This window comes from Mytilus californianus, unplaced genomic scaffold, assembly GCF_021869535.1.
Source record: "Mytilus californianus isolate M0D057914Y unplaced genomic scaffold, xbMytCali1.0.p SCAF_9, whole genome shotgun sequence".
NCBI lineage: Eukaryota > Metazoa > Mollusca > Bivalvia > Mytilida > Mytilidae > Mytilus > Mytilus californianus.
Window position 1 is genome coordinate 25,788,537 of NW_026262745.1, and position 24,095 is coordinate 25,812,631.

At 32.5% G+C, this 24,095-nt stretch overlaps 1 protein-coding gene and 1 long non-coding RNA gene across 2 annotated transcripts in view; one reads left to right on the forward strand and one right to left on the reverse strand.

Moving 5' to 3' along the window:
* LOC127715285 (uncharacterized) overlaps nt 1-24,095 on the forward strand; it is a 64,676-nt gene that overhangs the window by 3,713 nt on the left and 36,868 nt on the right. The window contains exon 2 of the mRNA XM_052221327.1: nt 7,762-7,901. Coding sequence (XP_052077287.1) covers nt 7,791-7,901 — 111 coding nt within the window. The 5' untranslated portion in view covers nt 7,762-7,790. The remainder of the gene's footprint in view (nt 1-7,761; nt 7,902-24,095) is intronic.
* Nucleotides 15,455-22,776, reverse strand: LOC127715301 (uncharacterized). The gene is made up of 3 exons (XR_007988276.1): nt 22,516-22,776; nt 18,992-19,189; nt 15,455-15,892 (listed from the first exon to the last, which is right to left on the reverse strand). It is a non-coding gene; the product is annotated as an uncharacterized LOC127715301 (long non-coding RNA).

Here is a 24,095-nt window from a genome sequence, read left to right on the forward strand (position 1 = left end):
ATTTATTGTAAAAATGGTAGGTTCTTCTTGCGTTTGTAGTACTTGGAATTCTTGACAGATGAAAAAGTTTGTTATAATATTTTATCTATCTTCGGATGACAATTTTTTAAGTTTAGAAATTCAATGATTTTATAATCATGTTACAAATAAAATAAACAGTTAAAAATTTTTTTTTTAAATATACTTAAATAGTGTAAGAAATATATTTTCTTTTTAAAAATACAAGTAAATCTTAGTTGAAAATTATTTATCAAAAATTAAATTCGCGTTCATTGTTTTGATTTTGCCCGCCTGACAACTTTACGGAAATATCAGAGTGATTATAAACAAGGACAACTTATAATATCCGTGTTTTAAAGATTTTAATGATATCAAGCCAGTCCAGTTCAAACTATTATCACGTGGTACAATTCTCATTTACATATTATGAATATAAATTAGCAAAAGTACTACTAATTTCTGGCTATGAATAGGAGAAAGACACCTACATGAACACTGGAGTATTGAATGCATACAAAATATTAGTCCAAATCAAAGTAATTATGACGTCGTGAAAGGCTATTTTATTTTTTTGCTTAAAGATGTGATCATCACCATGTCTAATTAAACATTAATTATACAATAAAACATGCACTAATACACACAAAAACAGTAATACATTTAAAATAGAACTTAATTTACGAACTATTTGAATAATAATACATGTATACGTAATTAATTTCAATTTACAAAATCATGTTATATTCAAGAATAGTACTCATAAATAGACCAGGCTGAAGCGAACAATAATTAACTAGAGCAAACAAGGCGATATATCTAAAACAAGAAAAATTGAAAAAGACAGCAACGGCCGTTAAAGAAATATTTAAGAAGGCAGAAATTCCGTCCAGAAATTGCAATTTACATCTCTATCATGAAATGGGATTTACCACATCTGTTTATAAAACAAGCCACACTCCTTTTCTGGAAAACATTCAGTACCACAGTAAATCTGCACATGTCAACGGATTGGTTGTAGACTATACCATTGCACCCACTTCAATTTTGAACCTATATAAAAATAGTCCGTCCCTGAAAAAAAAATAGCACATTTGATCATGTTGATGTCTTTCTTTAAATGAACTTACAAACAAATTTGCAGAAATTAAACTTTTGGTGATAGAAAAAAGATTTGCTTACCCATGATTAATTGGCAATATAAGTCTTGTAGAGGAGAAACAGACGCATCGTTTGCACAGGGTTTCGATTGGCGCTAAGTTCAAAAATCTGAAACTAAGGCTAAAAAAACAGGGGGGGGGGTTGCCTATTCCATGGATTCTAGAGAAAAATGATGAGGGGTGTCACTGGGTACGGCTATATAGGTCTTGTATAGGAAAAACAGGCGCAATGTTTGCACAAGGTTTCGAGTGGCGCTATGTTCAAAAATCTGAAACTAGTGCTCAAAATGAAAAAAAAAAAAAATGGAAAAAAAACCCAGGGTTTCGATTGGCGCTATGTTCAAAAATCTGAAACTAAGGCTAAAAAAACAGGGGGGGGGGGGGGGGGGGGGTTGCCTATTCGCTGGCTTCTAGAGAAAAATGATGAGAGTGTCACTGGGTTAGGCGATATAGGTCTTGTAAAGGAGAAACAGGCGCATCGTTTGTGCAAGGTTTCGAGTAGCGCTATGTTAAATAGTGTGAAGCTTGGGCTCAAAATTTGTAACATTGGAAAAAAACAGGGGGGGATTGCCTATTCCATGGCTTCTAGCAAAAAATAATGAGGGGTGTCTCTGGGTATAGCTATAAAGGTCTTGTAGAGGAGAAACAGGTGTATTTTTGCGCAAGGTTTCGAGTGGCGCTTTGTTTAAAAAATCTGAAACTAGGGCACAAAATGTGAAAAATTTGGGAAAAAGAGAGGGGTTGGCCAATTCCATGGCATCTAGAGAAAAATAATAAGGGGTGTCACGGGGTTTAGCTATATAGGTTTTGTAGAGGAGAAACAGGCGCATCGTTTGCACAAGGTTTCGATTGGCGCTATCTGAAACTAGGGCTTAAAATGTGAAAAATTAAAAAAAACCCAGGGAGTTGGCCTATATCATGGCTTCTAGAGAAAAACAACGAGGGGTGTCACGGGGTATGGCTATATAGGTCTTGTAGAGGAGAAACAGGTGCAGTGTTTGCGCAAGGTTTCGAGTTGCGCTATGTTCAAAAATCTGAAACTAGGGCTAAAAAAACAAGGGGGGGTTGGGTTGGGTTGCCTATTCCATGGCTTCTAGAGAAAAATAATGAGGGTGTCGCTGGGTATGGCTATAAAGGTCTTGTTTAAGAGAAACAGGCGCATTGTTTGTGCAAGGTTTCGAGTGGCGCTATGTTCAAAAATCTGAAACTAGAGCTCAAAATGTGAAAAATTTGAAAAAAAACAGGGGGAAAGGGTGGGGGGGTGGCCTATTCCATGGCTTTTAGAGAAAAATAAAGAGGACTGTCACGCGGTTTCATACCGTATGGCTATATAGGTCTTGTAGAAGAGGAACAGGCGCATCGTTTGCGCAAGGTTTCGAGTGGCACTATGTTCAAAAATGTGACTAGGACTCAAAATGTGAGGTGGGTGGGTGGCAGGGTGGGTGTTGGCCTATTCCATGGCTTCTAGAGAAAAATAATGAGGGGTGTCACGGGGCATGGCTATATAGATATTGTAGAATAGAAAAATGCGCATCGTTTGCGCAAGGTTTCGAGTGGCGCTATGTTAAAAAATATGAACATGTGTAACACACACAATCAACCATGGACCATGCAACAATGTCAATTTCAGGATGTTCAGTAAATGTCAAGTTCAATTCAAAATTCTGAAGCGTAGGACAAATCATACACTTTTGTATAAATCGGACAATGTTTTGTTATTTATTTCAAGTGTTGAAATTTGTTGTTATGTTATAATAAATAATAATTTACTTTGAGCGATGTAGTATTGTTGACCATTCGAGATTCTTTTCTGCGAACTCGTCTGCAGCTGAATGTGTGATTTTAATATTACTACGCGGGCCTCAAAGGATTTTAAAGCAAAAATTTGACTTTTTTTCTGTCTTTCAAAGCAAAAACAATATACAAACTTAATTGCAGGATAAAGACACTAAACAGTTATTGTCTATTTGTATCTTATCCTTTTTGTGATATTTTGCGACTAGAGTATGTTTAAACTATGGATGAGTAAAGATTGAAACTTCAGAAAATGGCGAATCATCCATAACCTCTTGCTATAGGTTGTATTGGATTATTATCATGAAAGTGAAATAGTGAAATAATAATTCGCTTTTAGCAACCAGTTTGGTTCAATTTTGTCTATATAAGCAAAGAAACATCGCTGATGATTTATTCACTTGCAAGTGAATAATTCGACCTCATTGAATCCGTATTCATGTAACCTTCAATTAAACCCCTTAGGTAGCGGTGATTTACGCATGAATTAGGCGTGTTCAGATATTAAAAGGAAAAGAATGTCAACAATGAAAGTGAAACATGGGTAAACCATTTGATTAACTGATTCGATCCACAAAAATTCATTCGTATGGTAAAAACGATGATTAACATATATTTTAACCTACAATATGAAATCAAACAGACCTAGAAAATCCAATTGCACGAGTTCGCTATCTATTTATATCTATATTTATGTTTTAAATTATATCGGGTTGTATGACCGTCGACAGTCTTCGGAGGTTTACTCACTGGTTAATTAGATGGCGTCTAGACTAAAATACACACGAAATGATGATAAATATTATGCATTGTTAATTGTTTATTTTAGTCTTTTTATAGTTAAGATATAGGTTTCAGTTTGTTATGAGAATTTGAGTCAAATCGGTGAACATGAATTTGACAGCTAATGCCCCTTTAAGAAATGAATAAGATTTTTGTTATAAAATTTTAAACATAGATTACTCACTTGTTTTTCTATGATCTGCTAGCATTTATTGTTTACAAAAAGTCCTAAACAACCTTTAAATTCCAGAAAACCTCGTGCTGAGTCACTCAAGTCGAGCACACCCTAGAAGGTTTACTTGAATTGGTCCATATTTATATTTGTTTTAACCAATATCTAAATTTATAAACTTGTTTTAAGGAAATCATTGCTAGCACTGCATGCAATAATACCCTATCTATCAAGCACCGAATTGCCAAATATGAGAATACAAGGGGAAAGGCTGTGGATTTTCTATAAAGTTCCATATGTTTAGCATTGAATCATAATCCTTAAATTGGCATTTCATTTGCGCCGTAAACCAAATTTTATTTTCGTGAAGCAATGTATGAGAAATAAGTATGAACAAACGATGTACATTGAATTCTTATATCCTGTATCTGGGATAAAACTACCATACAACCTTTAACCATCTATTATATTACGTGAAAATTGTCCAAAATCTTCTATACTACTAAATAAACAGGTCCAATTTGTTAGCCGGCATGGCGTAAAAACGACGAATCAAAGAATTCAACTTTAAAAAATTCAATTTCAAAAAATTGCTTCCGCGAATTTGCAGATTTAACATTGTTGTGCTGATATTTAGAGTAATTATATATATACATATCTAATTTAGGACAATGGTGATATAAAATTACACCATTTCAGGCCCTTGTGTTTTCCACATAGTTAAGATTACCAATAAATAGAAGTGAGACATTTAAAGACGTATCGTATCCGTATCTGATACGTTGACGTATCTGAACGTATCTATTGGTTATTGATCAAAATTGATTATTTACGTGTTTAAATAGTACATGTTAATGTGGATTTTTTTTTGTTATGTTAGATGTCTTTCGGTTATTAATACACTCTCTTTTTAACACGATAGTTTTCAATTTATGTTTACTCGTTTATATCTAAACACTCGATATTTAAACCATCGATCATCACTTTTCAGGCATGAATTTAAATGATACTAATGCAGATATATTTAATGATTGAGTCAAAAACTGTGATGATAATTTCGAGAACAAGGATAAGAGAGGGAACAAATAGGGAAAGGGTGATGCATTTCTTTTATTCTCTTTCATTTTTACTATTTGAAAAAAAAAGTATTGCCTGCTTAATGTATTGAAATTGGTAGCAGTCACCAATCCGACTCTGCTGATGTTGAATGATTCATTTATTAGCAAATTTAAAGTACGCGTATAAATATTGTCAACGTAAACTTTAATTGTTAAATCTTCACGCCTGGGTAGTTCTAATGATTTAAATATCGAATGCTAAAACATATACAAGTATATAGATTGACACGAAAAACACGTGATTGTTAAATGTGTGTAGATGTTAGCTTCTGCTGTCGTCTATGCTTTCATAATTGTATTATTAGTTTCTGTAAATATATATATATCGTAGAAACATCACCTTTAGGGCAACAAATGTAACAATAGATAAAAGAAGTCATGATTTTGATATACAAGAAGCAAGTATATAAACACATTTTAAATACATCTATTAAACAATTATTAAAAAAAAACAATTCAGGTATTAAAATTGATAAAGACCAAAAATAGTCATCAACCTTTCTTTTTTTCCCAACTCTTTTCCCTATTCTCGATTGCTACATGTATTTTAACAATAACCAATAGATACGTTCATATACGTCAACGTATCAGATACAGATACGATACGTCTTTAAGTGTCCCACTTCTATTAATAGAGCATTTGCATTATTCACGTATCTATATACTTGCACGGATCGACGTATACGTATCGGACAGATTTGTATAAAATAATGATTTGGCCCCGACCTCAATTAAAATTAGATTAAAATTAAATGCATTATAAAATATCTTCATCGGGACCAACGTGACTTAATTTATCCTTTCCTCGTATACGTGTTATACGATACGTCGATACGGATACGCTAGCAAATACGTGAATAATGCAAATGCTCTATTAACAAGTTCCAGGTCGAATCCGATACCGATACCAATAGTATATGTACATGTAGTGACCGGTTGTAGATTTTCTTCTTTATTCTTCCCTCAACTATCTGGAGTACCACTACTATATTGTAGTGAGAAAACCAGGACGGGTTCAAACAAAAAGCAGAGAAAATCTGTGACCTTATAATCAGCATGATTTTATCAAATCAGTCAGGATTCTACTTCGTGAAAATTATCTCCCCATTACGCCAGTTCATTTTTACAATCGTAAAAATGGAAGCCATTGTAGGGATGACGCGCTGCCAATTTAGCTCTTGAAAACCGATAAATTTGTCCACATAGCACCATTACGATCCTTATATGCCAGTTGCATTTTAAAAGACAAATTTATCTACTAGCTAATGAGCATCAGTTAATGTACTTGTCTGCATACAGTCAACTTAAAACTATTATCTGATAGGTTGTCAGGTGGAATTTTCGAAAATTCATAAACATTTAAAAAAATTCTAATTAAATATTTCGTGGAAGGGCAGACTTAAAATTTTCAGCGGTTGAAGACTATAAACGCTAATTATCACACACAAAAAATTAAGTTTTTTCGAACATACGCATTTTTAAGATCCAACTTAAAAGTCTGTCGTCAAGTACTTTTAGTAAAAATATGCTATTCGAACACACGTACTCTGTTTTTGTGATTCATCAGAAAGGTATTTTGCTTGACCCATATATTGCATTTTTTAGTACTGTGAATTTTTGATGTTATAAAGTCAACCTGTAGCCTTGATATATAAAATGATAGAATCTGAAGCGAGATTATGTATCAAATACTCTTGCTTTATACGTTTTCAAGACAAAATATTTAAATCAAACACGCCCTAACATAAAAAGGTGCACTCTATATTCTCTTTTCGATGCAAGTGTTACCCATTTTTTGGATTTTTTTCTTGAGTCGCATAATGGAAGGGCAGAAACGAAAATTAAGGAAAAAATAGATTGATATGTTCTACGTCCGTGATAATTTTTATTTAAGAATCGGAGGTTATGCATTTTTTTAGATCCAACTGAATAGACACCCATGTCGTCGACTTGATATCTAATTGTTCTGCTTAATTATGTAATAGATAAATTGAAAACTTTTGCAAATGGCGTTTTTATGGTAAAATACTTCGTAATTTAGTCGAAAACTATCATTTTAGTTGTTTCTATTAACTTTTAAAATTTTTGTTACTATAGAAAACATTACAGTAAGCATTTATCGCCTTCTCTAACAAAGAGCTTCGATTCTTTTGTTCTATTTCAACTGGGTTTCCGCCTGAAATATGACAACACGAATACTTAAAGTCCAGGTTAAAAATAAGGATTAGGTACTTTAATTCAGTCATGAACACGTCGCAAGTGTGTTCTAGTATATAAGTATTCATTTTTGACGCAAATGAAATATCACCTTGTGGCACAAGTTGTAAATTTATTGATCATAAAATTGAGAATGGAAATGGGGAATGTGCCAAAGAGACAACAACCCGACCAAAGAGTAGAAAACAGCCGAAAGCCACTAATGGGTCTTCAACACAGCGAGAAAATCCCGCACCCGGAGGCGTGCTTCAGCTGGACCTTAAACAAAAATGTGTACTAGTTCAGTGATAAATCAGACTAAATTCCAAACATGACAAGAACAATGAGATGATAAGAAGACAACCACTGTCAAAGAGTCCTAACTTGGGTTAGGTACAAGAACATGTGACAGGGTTTCAACTATTGTTATGAGATTTCCGGTCAGCATTACTGGACTAACTAAAGGTTTACAAAAGAACACATTATATTAAAACCAGTATAAAATAAAATCTAGTCAGTTTGATATTCAAATATTTTGCAGGATAGAACAATATATCTGAATAAAACAACATGGAGCCCTTTTCGTTATTGATAGGAGTCGCTTCACTATTGGTGATCATAAGTACAGTTTACTTACTTAGATGGGATAGGATTTTATTCAGGTGGTGCAGCAGTTTTTTAGTGAGTATATCATAATGAAAAAAACATAAATTTTATAACGCAAATATTTTATATCTGTCATTAGAATAGTGTTGCAAAGAAATAATTTAATATGGAATTCTTCTTACACATTCCGCATGTTAGCGTAACTGATGGAAGATGGTAATTTATAAGCTTGTAATGTGTTGGGGACCTAAAACTTCTTCTTTGCAATTCATTTTGATAAAATCCGTTGATAGTTTAATTCTCTTTATGGTTATTTTTTTACACTGAAATGAATATGTAAAATTAGTGATTTAGTAAAATCCTGAAATTTATGGAGTTTTTATAATCACCAAATCATAATCATGAACCCCCCCCCCCCCCCATGGTAAATTGAACCCCCCTTGTATGGAAAATTGAACCCCCATGGTAAATTGAACCCCCCTGTTTTTATCATTCTAGATATTTATTAGAACATTATACATTATTTAAAAGCTTATTATAGATTGAAAATCAGACATACCAAAAGGGGAGGTAAATTTTCCATGGTAGGAAAAAAAAATACCATGGCTTGGTATAGGTGCTCTGAACATGCTGAAGTCTTTACCAACAAAATTTCATTCAAAATACTTATTGAAGCATTATGACAAGAACATGAACCTTCAATGTTTTGATTATTTGAAATCCTAAAATATAAAGGGAGTTAAATTTCCCATGGTAAAAAAAGGGGGAGGGGGTCAAATTACCATGGCTCAGTAAAATGGTTAAAACATCTTTACAATATGACTTATACGTACCATATATTAATTAGAGTATTAAAACTTTGAAAAGTGGGGGAGGCGAGGCTCAAAATACCATATCTAAGAAAAATGTTTAAAAAATCTTTTCCATCATGTTTCATATATACAAAATACTAGTTACAGCATTATAACTATGTAAAATAGTTTGAATAGATATGATTTTTCCAGCATGTTGAATACATACGAACTACTAATTGGACTATTATAACTATGTATACCATGGCGGGGGTCAAAAACTTTAAAAACATCTTTTCCAGCATGTTAGAAACATACAAACTAATTTTTGGAGTATTTTACTATGTAAAGGAGTTAGAATAACTAGAATTTTTGAAATTAGAGGTGAAAAAGGGGGGGGGGATCAATATACCATGGCAGGGGGGTCAAAATACCATGGCTAAGTAAAATTTTCAAAATATCTTTTCCAGCATGTTAAATACATACTAACTACTAATTGCAGTATCATAACTATATAATGGAGTTATAATAGCTAGAATTTTTGAAATTCAAGGTCTATTATTAAATAAGTAGGGGGTTCAATATGCCATGGCAGGGGGGTCAAAATACCATGGGAAAGTAAAACTTTCAAAACATCTTTTCCAGCATGTTAAATACATACAAACTACTTATATGAGAATTATTAGTATATAAAGGAGTTAGAATAGCTACATTTATTTGTAATTAGAGGTCTATAGAAGGGAGTTCAATATACCATGGCAGGGTGTTCAAATTCCATGGCTAAGTAAAATTTTACAACATCTTTTCCAGCATGTTATATACATACATACTACTTATTGGACTATTATAATTATGTAAAGGAGTTAGAATAGCTAGAATTTTTGAAATTAGAGGTCTATAGTAGGGGTTCAATATACCATGGCAGGGGGGTCAAAATACCATGGCTAAGTAGATTTTCAAAACATCTTTTCCAGCATGTTAAATACATACATGCTACTTATTGGACTATTATAACTATGTAAAGAAGTTTGAATAGCTAGAATTTTTGAAATTGGAGGTCTATAGTAGGGGGTTCAATATACCATGGCAGGGGGTCAAAATACCATGGCAAAGTAAAATTTTCAAAACATCTTTTCCAGCATGTTAAATACATACAAACTACTAACTGGAGTTTTATTACTACATAAAGGAGTTAGAATAGCTAGAATTTTTGAAATTAGAGGTCTATAGTAGGGGGTTCATTATACCATGGCAGGGGGGTCAAAATACCATGGCAAAGTAAAACTTTCAAAACATCTTTTCCAGCATGTTAAATACATACAAATTACTTATTGGAGTATTATTACTATATAAAGGAGTTAGAATAGCTAGAATGTTTGAAATTAGAGGTCTATAGTAGGGGGTTTATTATACCATGGCAGGGGGGTCAAAATACCATGGCATTAAATCCCATCAAAATTAGATACTAGTACTTACTACTAGCAAATTTGTTGGCCATTTTTAATGGCTGCTTAGATTGTTAAATTACCAATCAAAATGGTTCCTTTCCCAACCCCCTCCTCCTCATGTTCACTAATACACTTAAGCATTTCATTGTCTTAATTCAATAATTGTATTCAGATACACATTGTTCACCATGGCTTAACGATCCTCGCTGTTCAGTTTCAAATATTATAAGGCCTAAAATAAAATATTGTCTGTTTCCCCAATCCCTACCGACCCTGCAAAAACGGGTCCGACTCATAAAATTTTATTGTCACAGTCTTCACGATGAACTTTAAAATCTACAGGCCCAGAGCTCGAGCTCAATTTTTGGAAAATTTTAGTTAGATACTGTTGGCCTGTAGCAGGAGGCCAGATATGATTTTTACAGGCCCGAGAGCAATTTTACAAGCCTGGGCTGCTGGGCCTGTGGTTCAGCGTGAAGACTGTTGTCAAAACTAAGTCAATTATTTCCCTACCTACCTACCCACACCTGGCTTGGCGGTGTCGGGATTGTGGAAACAAACAATACATATTAATTTAGGCTTAATGAAAATCAGATATAAAGGATACATGTTAAGTTCTTCTCCTTTCTGTAATTAAATTTGCTGTCTCTGTACTTCCAACTAGTATTGCTGAGTAAAGGTAACTGGAATCTGCATGCAATCTGTTTAGGCCTAAAAAAAATATCTGTTTTTCCGGTAACATCATTTTGAAAAATAGGGTCGGCAGGTCGGATTTTTTTTTTTTTTTACATTTTAAACAAAACCGGAAAATTGTCATGGTTTTTCTAAGTCCGGGTCCGTAATTAGTTTCTAATACCGGAAGTGCGGCCATTTGCAATGTTTTTGAAGCACCTGCTGTGCAAATTTCTTGGTTTTTAACCTATTTGGAATACCTTTTGACATAAATAAAATGTTTTACTGGCTTTCTGTGCCAGTAGAAGCAAGTTAGATAAATAATTATGTCGATTAATAGAAGCCTGTGTCAAAAACAGGGTCGGTTGATACCATTTTTTTTGAAGATCCAATAAAAAAATTAGGGTCGGGGCTAATAAAGAGGGCGGTCGGGTTACCGGAAACACATATTTTTTTTTGGCCTTACTATCAAAGTTGGCAGCTCCATTTTAAAATCATTAAATCCCCTAAAAGTAAAAAAAAAAATCCACAAAGAATCAATTGTTCAAGACGTTTTGAAGCAATAAATTCAATAGAAATATTATTGCATGTTTATATAGTACATTGGTAGCCTGGGGTCCTGGCTAATCTGTCAGTACTTAGCCTGGCATCCCGGCCCGATCTAGCTGCGCGTCGCAAGGGGTCCTGGCTAATCTGTCAGTATAGCCAGGCGTGTATCAATGTCCTGCCTGTCAATGATTGGTTAATACTAATTTTGTCGCGCAATGTTTGTTTTACATCTGTATCCAATCAATTTTTGTTTAACATCAATTAGTAAAAATTAGACTGTATTTATTTTTCTTTATGAATTGATGTACAGTGTTATCATATCTAATTATTAGTGTGATGATAATTAGTAAGCAGAAAAGGGTTAATTCTTATCAGTAATCAACTGGTGAGAAAGTTAAAAGTTTAAGATTTCGCATGACCAAGGTGTGAATTGGATTTTACTTATACGACCTAATTTACATGTACACATGTATCTCAAAGGGCAAAATATATATGGAAAAAAACATAAAAAGTAAAGGCCAACAAAAATTGCAGTTATTTTTTTTTTGGGAGAGGGGTTACATTTCAAATGATGTGTACATGTGCGAAGATACACCATCGTACATCTGTTTTAAATTATAATTACATTAGACAATTACAATATTTATTAAATTTGATTTTTATAAATAAAGAGTTGTTTCGTTGACTCTTACCCCATATAATCCTTCCTGATAAAATATATATTAAATCTGGGAACAGTATATCTAACGGGAAATGAGTCAATATATATGTTCCTGATTACACATACTAGTATTTATTTATACTGTTTAATATATATTTATTTTATTATATTACTGACAATGGGGACTCGTCAATCTGAGAGCAAAATGTATTGAATCAGAAGCAATGTTTCTTAATCATTGGTTTGAAATCTCTGGTTTACATCAAACATCAAAATTTATGCAAATATTTATTCAGCCTCACTTTAGATTCAGAGTCAACTGGCACTGAATCGGTCACGTAGTATTTGTTCCCCACCTGGCCCTTGCGACGCACAGCTAGATCGGGCCGGGATGCCAGGCTAAGTACATTGGAAGCCATTTGGAATCAAATTAATTACCCTCCCCCTTTTTTTATCCCCTGAAGATTAAAAACCGGCGACTTATTATTTTCACCAAATAACCATTCACACAACTCAATATTTTTTTTACATGTCTAACAGTTATGTCTGTTATGTGACAACAAGATTATTCATTGTCAAAAACTCATGTTAAAAATAAATATATCATTTTCAGTTTATGATTTCAGACTTTCTGATGTTGATTTGCTCAAATATAAACAATAAAAAAATCATAGTTCCTCAATAAATTATAATTTATAATCATAATATACACATGTTGAATTAAATTTTTAATGCACTTATCTGAAAACATCTGCATCGGATTTTCCAGCATCGGATTTTCAAGTTTGATCTCCATATCCAGTAGGACAACCGGATGTGCCTTTTTGGCCAAAATGTGATTCGGCGGCGCTCAGTAGTCCTCCGCCGAAAATTGGACTATTTTGCGTCGGCCGACGTCAACTGAAAAATGGCGCGCTTTTGTGATTTTTTTTTCATTCACTTACGGCAAAGTACCGACGGTAAATACTGTTGATTGTAAGAATATTTATAAGAGAAAAATATATGAGTTTACATATTATTTTCATTTTAGAACATTAAAATAAAAGTAAATCTTATTTTTTTATATCTGAACATAGAATTTCGGATTTTGATTTCATGCACTGTAGAATTAAATAGCGATATTAAAAATGGGTACAAAAAAATACATATCCTTCGATTTTCTAAAAAAATTTACATCCTATTCTCGCTAGTTTTTGGCATCGAAATTCGTAAAGAACAGGGGTGTTCAAGCCAGGGCAAAAATTTGTACCCATTTTAAAGTAGGGGTCTCAATTTTTTATAAATTTTTCCTTGCAAGGTCGATAGATTTAGAAATTGGAACAGTTTCTGTTTTTAAAGTAAATATTCATTCAACTGCCATGGAAAGGTGAATCCTTAGATATTTAACTCCTTAAAAATAATAATATGTGTCCATAAATTGTAAAATTATAGATTTTTTTCGAAATTGAAGAAGGCGCTTTTTTCGTCTATTTTTCTATTACGTCTATTGGTCTGCTATAATTATTAGATGTTTCTAAAAATATCTCCGCCTCGATTTTTTTTATACTTTCATATAATAATCTTTGGTACATAATGTATATGTTATGAAAAAATTAGGCATTTCTATCGAGTAGAAATGGAGAACGGTCATCTTTATTTTGTATGTCCCCACTATGGGGGCGTGGTCCTCCCTTAACCTTGTTTCTGAAGTACACGATAGCTATTCTTCTCTCGAAAATAATTATCAACTAAATAAAAAATTATTGAAACATAACAAATGTATTAATTTTAAGACATCAATAAGTTTTAAGTGGTAGGGATTTTTTTAAGCAGAATTGGCGGAATCGACCTCATCCGAAGTTGTGTCAGTACATAGATCAACGTTGTCAATTTCCGGCGCCGAAAATGTCAACGTAAAATGTAATTAAAAGTTGGATTCTTCTTTTCTTTGTAGCAATTTTGTTTATCTTAATGTCAAGGAAGTCATGCGATATGTTGAATCCATATCAACGTTGTACCAAAAAAGGCCGAACTTGGTAAAATAACAGCTTTAGGCCTACATAAACATGGTAAACCATATATATCTTTGTCTTTGACATCGTACTTCGTGTATCCATATTTATTTCGTGAATATTGTTACCGGCCGATGAGTCTTTTATGAACATCTACTCTAAATAGGTTTATAGATAAGCTATCTTTTTTTAATAATTTTCCTTTCGTTATTGTTATGTGTTGTGTTTTGTTTCTTTTTTGAAAAAAAGGGGGGGGGGGGGGGGGTCTCTTTTAAATCTTAATTCAGGCTGAGACTAGTAGTCTTAGATTCAGGCAAAGGCGTGTGTCATTTTAAGAAGCTCGAAATACTTAATTTCTGGTTGGCAGTGTAGGTTTTAAACTCTTTATGACTACTTTTTAACAAATCCATGTGCAGTTTCTTAGGGCATGACTATTAATATATCTATGCATAGGGGGCACAACCATTTGCTATTCTAGGTAGGTGGTGGGAGGGGATTCCTGGTCCGTTCGCACTATTACCTGTTCGCCCTGGGTCTTTTTGCCCTTATACCCATTTGGCCTGTTATTTTATTTTATTTTGATGTCTTGTTTAATGTAAATTATTTGAATGAAGTATGTGAAAGTTAGTTGACAATTTCGTGAATAAAACGCATAAGCCATAACGTTGGAGGTAGTAGGATTTTTTCTGCATAAACTATTATTTGCATCCATTACTACACATGCTTTAATTTCGAAATATATTTTCATTTATCCTATTCATGTTATTTAGGCATTTTATACATGTAGCTTACTATGCATGCAGTATTGGTTCTGCTCATTGTTGAAGGCAGTCAGAGACCTATACTCATTAACCTTTTCGTCATTTGGTATCTGGTGGAGAATTGTCTCATTGGCAATCAAACCCAAATTTCTTATTTTTATATTGGAACTGTTTTCGAACTGAATGGGAACTGTAGTACCTTTAAAAAATAACTTCATGTACTTTCAAAAAAACCAATTACACATAAAAAAATCAATGAAATATTTCAAAGGATATAATGTAACTAGCCATATGAAATATTTTTTGTATGATTTGCACCTCTTCTTCTTTCGTTGGCAGGGGCTTTGTTGTATGGTTGGCTGTATCATAACTTGTGATAGGATATAGTTATGCAGTGTTGAATGCTGGTCCCGATGGCACCCCCCAATATTGATAGGGATAAAATAATTAAATTCTTTCACTCAATCTCAACAACAGGGCAAAAGTCAAGGAAATTAATCTAAGCATACTAGATTTTATTTTATTATGTGATAAATACTCCAAAGTGAGCTAATTTGATCAAATCTAGCCTTGTGATACAATTTCTGGAAAAAGTATCAAAGCAAAGTTGAGTCCTTCTACAACATTTGGGTAAATGTCTAACTTTCCATGAATAAAGTCCAATAATTCTGGAATGACAAAACTTGAATTCGCCAAAAGCAAAAGGGAGCTTTCTTTTAATTACACTTATTCAAAATAAAAGGGAAACACTTGAGGCCAGAGGGAAGATATATTCGGTTGTTAAAAGTATACAATAAAACATATGGAATCTTTTTAATCATGTTGATTATATAAAAGTGATATTGCTTTGATAAAATATTTCATGACAACAATAATCTGATTTTTTTTACAAAATATTGTTACATTTCACTTATGCACATTTTAATGTTGATGAGTCTCACATATTTAAAATTCTTCTATTTACAACACTTTGGGGCTCATAGTTGGCTAAAGTTTCATTTATTAAATTTTGCATTAGTTCAACAAAAATGTCTGCTAATAATCACTTGAACCAAGTTCAACTGGGTTATCTGGTGGGGTTTTCCACTCTTTACGTGAATATATCTCTCTTTACAAATTTCATATGAAATTGCTGATTCCAGGTATTAAAATTTGTATCCTCCAGTAAAATTCTTCTTCTGATGTGTTGTGTACTGAAATTGAGAAAATATTTTTTTATTAAATTAAGTTTGTTAATTCAATCAAAAAGTAATGAAGAATGATAATTATAATATACTGTATTTCATTATTATGGCCATCTATGACAACAATATGGTCTGCTCAAGTCGTTCTCTTATCTTAAAAAAATGGTCAAATTTATGAAGACGCTTCATCAAGGATTATCAGGATATGATGCACGTCATGTAAGAGTTACTTCCCTTATATTATTTTTGATCATATAAATTAATTTTAAATTACTGTACCCTTCATTCTTGAAATAAGGTGTTAAATCCAAATGTCAGAAACAATATTGACATTTATACAGCATAGATTATAGAATAAAATCTTTAAACTATTAAAAGTATACAATTTGGCCTTAAAGTCTGTGTAGGATTATTTGACCTATATGTAACATAAAATATTGTCCCCCATGAAATATTGTCCATCGGACAAAATTCCATATAAAATATTGTCCATGGACACTATTTCATAATGAAATACTGTCTAGGACAATATTTCATTATGAAATAGTGTCCCTGTCCATGGATTTTTGTCACCCCTATTTGGACAATATTTCACTATGAAATTCTGCCCATGACAATATTTCCCTATAAAAAAATGTCCACAGACAATATTTTATATAGAATTTTGTCTGACAGACAATATTCCATGGAGGACAATATGTTCACTCTGAAATACTGTCAATGAAAACATTTCTCCATCAAATTATTATAGAACTAATAAAATGCTCCCTGCTGGGCGCAGCTTGATACGACCGCAGAGGTCGAACCCTGAACAGTTGGGGCAAGTATGGACACAACATTCAAGTTTGATACAGCTCTGAATTTGGATTGTGATTAAATATTTGACACAGCATAGGTTTCTGACACAGAATGAATGTGGTCTAAGAACTTAAATTTTTTTAATTTACCTATTATGGTCCAATATCCAAAATCTAAATACATGGTTAGATGCAGCATATCAAAGAATCCAAAGAATTCAATTTTTGATGAAATCAAACAAAGTTTAATTTTGGACCCTTTTGACCTCAATGTGGACCAATTTGATAACGGGGCCCAAAAATCAAAATACATGGTTAGATTCAGCATATCAAAGAACCCCATATATTCAATTTTTGTTGAAATCAAACAAACTTTAATTTTGGACCTCAATTTGGCTCAACTTGAAAACTGGGCCCGAAATCAAAAATCTAAATACATGTTTAGATTCAGCATATCAAAGAACCCCATATATTCATTTTTTGTTAAAATCAAACTAAGTTTAATTTTGGACCCTTTGGACCTTATTGTAGACCAATTTGAAAACTGGACCCAAAATTAAAAATCTAAATGCACGGTCAGATTTGGCATAACAAATAAATAAATGTGGTCAAAGATTTTACAAATCTAATGCGCCATACTGTGCAATTAAAGATTACTTCTTGAAATTTTTCAATATTTAAAATTTGAAAAGAAATTAATATTTGAAGAATAATTCTTTTTACTTTCTGAAATCTGAAATGAGAAAAAATTGACCCCCCCCCCCCCCTTTCCCCCCAAAACAATTCTTTCCTTCAAGATATGGTCATAATCTCAATTCAAATTTCCAATGGAATTTGCAACCATAATTACCCATTTAAATTTACCATAGTGCTAACTTTATCTATTTTATAATAGAATTTAAAATATGGTGTCAAATCTTTCATATGGATTTTTTGTAAAAAAAAAAGATGAAACATTTGCAGATATTTTTACTGATCTTCCTTTATTAATATGCATTTATTTAAACATAATTTAAAAGCAGTGTAAGGGAAGTAATCAAAACGTTGTATGTGGATTACCTCCCTTACACTGTTTTAAATTGTCTTAATTGTTCATTAACCATGACTTTATACATAATTTAAAAGCAGTGTAAGGGAGGTAATTCAAATGATGTATTTGATTTATCTCCCTTACACTGCTTTTAAATTATGTTTTGTACTAAAGTATTTGTCCATATAAAAATGCTTGTTTTTTGCCCCTAATTCCTAAAATTTTGTGGCAATTACCCCAAAATCAATCCCAGCATTCCCTTTGTGATATGGAACCTTGTGGTACAATGTTAGAGAGATTCATACACTAACACACAAGTTATGTCTGGAAGTTACAAAAATGCTTATTTTTGGCCCCTAATTCCTTAACTGTTGGTACCATAACCCCCAAAATCAATCCCAACCTTCCTTTTGTGGTATTGAACCTTATGGTAAAATTTCATAGAGATCCATTCACTTTAAAAACTAAAGTGAGAGTGCGAAAACCAATGTGTCTTCGGACGATGACGACAACGTCATACCAATATACGATTGCAAAATTTTTTTGCGGTCGTATAAAAACATTACACAGGCATGCAGCATGCTCATTTTTAAATTTATATAACTGAAATTATTTTGTAAAGCAAGTACAGTACATGTTACTCATTCAAGTTTATCTTCATGAATTACAAGGTTTTTTTGTAACATCATTTGTTTTCTTGTCATGATCAAAACATTTGGAATAAATATCATTATTTTGTAAACAAAATGAATTAGCCTCTCTTCTGATTTATTTAGTACAATGAATGTAGTATATTCGGTACAACTTTTTGACTGAGATATTAGAAAAGTGTTTTGTATTCATTTAATACCATCCATGATAAGCAAAAATAGTTTTCTGTTAATATATCAATACCTGTATCTATTTATTAATTTATGTTTATTTGTTATTATCAATCAAATAAACCACTTTAATTATATATAATGATATCATTATCCAACATGATATATGTTGATAACCTCCCCTTCATGAGACAACATTTCATGACAATCTGCCAATGAAATATTGTCTCAATACAACAAATATTACCTCCCTTTATCAGGACAACATTTCATAGTATGCATCTGTATATTTCATGTCTGACTGTTAAATGCAGAATATTTTCAGTCTGTTTCCTTATGAAAACAGTTTGAATACCATGTATATTATGTTTTGTTTCATATTTTGGGGATTGAAATCATAGCACATTGTAAATAACCTGCTTTTGTAATTACCCTAAACAGACACTTTTGGATTACTCACCCCTAATTAGTAATATATTGTAGTCCTATTGTTTTCTATTAACAAAAATAATTTTGCTTTCAACATCACTCTCCATTAAAATGTGTGGTTGCAATCACATAGACATTCCATTTGATTACTGTTGTACAAGTATTTTTGTTTGTATATAAAAGTCCTCTGTTTTGAATTTTTGATCCATAGTGAACATCTTTCTCCATCCTGTAAATATAAAGCAAATGTACATACAATTACTAAATGTATAAAACGAAATTATTCTAAGCAAAATTAAACTTTGCATTGTTATCATCAACACATGAATACAAATTTGCCAAATAAATTACCAAGAAAATACATGTATTTATTAAGTATTATAAATAATTATGCCCCCAGCATTTTTGCTCAGTACATAAAAGTTACAGGAAAAGTTAACATTTCAAAGTATTGAAAAATAATTTTTAGGTTTAACATGGAGCAAATTTATGTTATACCAAACCTTTTGATAATATTTTTATATTAAATATTGGACATAAACATCATAACATCATAACATGTCCATCGTACAATGCATACTGAAATTTTATACATTTTGGGGTCACTCACAACCCAGTTTTTTTAAATCCTGGAACCACCACTGTCGAGACCGTATTGACAACTTGAATTTGATAATATTAATGAAGTTTGAGAAAGTAATATCGTCAATGGATTTTCATTTCTAATAAATTTGATTGTATATATACATTTGTAATTGTTGGAAGAATATAACATGTCAGATATAAAGAAATTGTACAGACAAAAGGCATTTTAAATTTGTTAGATTTTTGGGAATACATGTACATGTAATGCATGTGTAAGCTTTCAAATGGATGGGTGATTGGTTAATAGCAGGAGTCTTATGGTAATGAATATTCTGATCTGGTACATGTCCATGTTATGATAAAACTGAACATAAAATAAACATTACTCAAGATTGCTGACACCAGGCCTGGGGTAATGGTAATTTGTAATTGTAATGCATTGTAATATTACATTTTTTTGATGTAATCAGTCTTCACGCTGAGTGGCAGCCCAGGCAGCCCAGGCTTGTTATATTGCTCTCGGGCCTGTAAAAATCATATCTACAAGCCAACAGAATCTAACTAAAAATTTTCAAAAATTGAGCTCCGGGCCTGTAGATTTAGCAGTTCATCGTGAAGACTGTGTAATGCAAAGTAATTTGTAATGCACATTTTCTGCATTACAATTACATGTAATGTAATGATTACTTTAGTTAAAAATCAATGTAATGCCTCCATTACCGTACATTACTTTTCATTACAAATTGGTAAAATACATAAAATTGAAGAATATAGTAAAATAAAAATAAAATATTAACAAAAACAAAAGAAAGTATTGAATAAAATTATTGTCACAGTTAATTACTGTATTAAATCATTATAGATAGTTTGCCCTTAAAAAATCTTCTACAAATAATTATTAAACAAAACTATATAGATGAAAGGAAAAAATATGAAGATGAAATTTTCATAATTCTATACACACCTTACATGTATTTCAATGAAAGAATGAATATGTCAATCAACATTTTTTTTACCAAACTGTGGTTGTTATTTCACCTAATTATATAATTAATATCAAAATGTCTTTATTGCAATCAAATCTTCTCAACTTATGTTTGTCCTCACAGAGCCCTTAGGCATTTAACAAGATAATCCTTTAATGGCACATTTATTATATCCCTTTGAAATCCCTTTATGATGTCTTAATGATTAAGTGATTAATGTAAGAAACAAAATTATATGATAATCTATTTATTTTTCAAGTATTTGAAGTCTATGTCACTAACACTGTATATATATGTACATATACCCCGATAATATTTATCAATTTCTTATAAAAATCTGTTTTTTAAATGTTTATGTTTTTATATTGAAAAAGTAATGTGTAATGTAATGCATTACACAGGCAAAGTAATTGTAATGTTATGCATTACATGTGAGAAAAAATGTAATTGTAATTGTAATGGAAGAATCACAAAGTAATTGTAATGTAATGCATTACATTGCAATGTAATGTCCACAGGCCTGGCTGACACAGTATGAAAATGAATATTCTGTCTTATAAAATGCAGGAAATAATTGTGTAAAGATTGAAAATAAATTATTATATATTAATAGTCATAATAGCAAAATAAGAAAATGAATAAAGGGGGCCTATGTCCCTTAAAAATTCCTCCTACCCACCCACATAAAAACTATTTTTTGTGTACGAGTATGAATTGCGAACATTGACAGAAACAAGTGCCTGTGATAGCTTTTCCTTTGTAGAAAAAAACTAAGTATATAATGTGTCACTCAGAGAAACGCTTTCATGTCGATCCGGCCCCACGTCGATCCGGCCCAAGTCGATCCGTCCCACGTCGATCCGGCCCAACGTCGATCCGGCCCATATTTAAAGTCGATCCGGCCCAATAAAAAAATATATTCATAAGGAATAAAAATAAAGATATATATTAATTGTAATTCATATTAATTGTAATTCATAAATGTTTATGAATTTTATTATAATGTAAAAGGTGTACGGTAAAAAAAATTGGCCTTTGACAAATATTTTCTTTAGATGAGTTTAAAACAACTATGTTGATTATGTTTCATTACAAGTTTTCAAGATTTTTGGGTATAATTATAATAAAAACGTATATAACAGAATTTAGTACAACCAACAGACATCAACATTAATCAGCAGTAATTAGCATTTTCTTTCAATTGACTGTGATCTTAACAAGTCTTTCGTCCTGTGTAATAACAAATAGTTACATACACAACGGTACAAGCCGATCCCCAAGCTGATACATACAAAGTTTGCAATAAAGAATTATGGATACTCATATAACTTGTCACAAGTTTTTTTTCTACACACAACTATTCAGTCAAAATATTGTCAACTTAAAAAAAATATATTGACTATATTCGATATTACAAAAAAAAACAGGTGTTATAGAAGCCTCTGATGTTACCTGAAAACAAAAACAACAACACATAACACCAAACAAAAGATCAAACTATAAAGACCATATTTTATTATGGGGCCGGATCGACGTAGGGACGGATCGACGTGGGCCGGATCGACTTGGGACGGATCGACTTTGGGCCGGATCGACTTGGGGCCGGATCGGTTTGGGGACGGAACGACCGGATACCAGAGAAACTACAGTACATAGCTGAAACAAGCTACAATGTAGTACAAAGAGACCAGTTGTGTCAAACTATATATTGATCTTAGGAACTTGATCAGGATCAGGATTGTATTTATGTTCATGGAAGTTTTTATAAATATCAAATTTTGGTGTACATCAATCTAATTAAAAACCGATCTCTCATCGCTCCCGTTTTCTGATATGTCGCGTGGCATATCAGAAAACGGGAGCGATGAGAGATAGGTTTTTAATTAGATTGGGTGTACATGTATGAAACGGGACGAATATATTTTCATTACTGGACATTAGACCAGGTATAAAGTAGCCAAGAGCTAAAGTGAATGTGTCTCACATGCTAATGATTTGGTACATGGACTTTTGATTTGAACCTGCCCTGAGACGTTCAGCAAATTGCATGTATAGTATCGTCCTTGCATTCAAATTTGATTCATTTTGTTCCGTATTTGCTGTTAAAGGTTTACAATGTTCCATTATCTGAGCATGAAGTGATGGCGTCAATATTTTCCACGGAGATTGTGAATAACACTTTAATTTGAGTTTCACTTTGAACAGTTTGAAAACGGATGTTGACAACTTGTTTGGGTATAATATTTTCGGAGACAAGGGCGGATACCTAAGACCGAAATCCGAATGTAATTCATCAGTGGTTGGTGTAAATAGTGGATTCAATATATGAATAGGAATTGTCAAATGATGAAAAATAGGATTTCAATTTTACACTTTACTTTTGCCTTTTGAAACATTTCCTGGGATCACATTCACTTATTTGAAAATTATTAACTGAATATCTGAAATAAGCGTTTACCTTTGATGTTGTGTGGCATAAAATTTGAGCATCCAAGAATGTGATAAATGCAACATTACAACGTGGAATGCCAAATCCAACGTCAAACAATGGCCGCCATTACGTGTTGACAACGTCGTCTAGTGAACCGTATCACTGAGCACTGAAATCCTTACTCAGACGCTTCCGGTTGTCCTACTGATCAGCGTAATCAAATTTTGATGACGTATTTCTCAAGTGCGCTAACGTCGAAGTGACTATCTCGCCCCATATTATATCGACCAGAAGTTGATCCGTTCCCGTACCGGTATTATGAAAATAGATCAAGGGTGTCGCATAAAAATATTACAACTGGCCAGTTTTAAACAGAGACATATATACACATGTGTATATATGTCTCTGTTTTAAATAAGAGAAAAAAACAACGTTAATTTAATCGGCACAGGGTGCATGCGGATGAACTATTGGCCGCATTATCTAGAACGGTATTTTGTAGGGTCGAACTGTTCAGTACAATTACAAAAAACATGTGATTCTAGCCAGGATTTAAAAAGGGCAGGGTGCTCTAGTCAGAAAAATGACATTGATCTGATAATTAATAGAAACGCACTTATGTGAACTTGGGAGTAAATCAGAAACGCCCCAGCTTGTCTGGCAAAACAGCCGTTGGCGTTTCTCGAGTTCCCTGCCGTTTATATCGCGAAAATCTCGGCATTTTTCTTACTTTGAAATACGGTCAAACTGAAATTCGTAATTCGTCCATGAACAGGAAGTTCAGCTAGCTGTGTAAACTGTAAAATTAAGTGACCCATTAGGTGCATGGCTTCACCTGACAGCTTTGGTGTCAAAACACATTGTTAATTAAACACCAATAATCTTTGCTTTATGTCAAAACAATTTGTCTATTTCAAAAATGTTTGCCAAAAAAAAAAATGAGTTACTTCCCCTATTTTATCACCTTTTCACAATATATTCCGTTAATTTATGTTTTTTTTTCCCGTAATTAAATGAATATAAAACAAATTGAATGCAAATGCATATTAGAATATTTCTTTTAATTATTTTTAACCTGAAAATGTGAGCCAAAATTTGTTCCTGTGATAAAAGTTCCAGTGGAACAAATATCA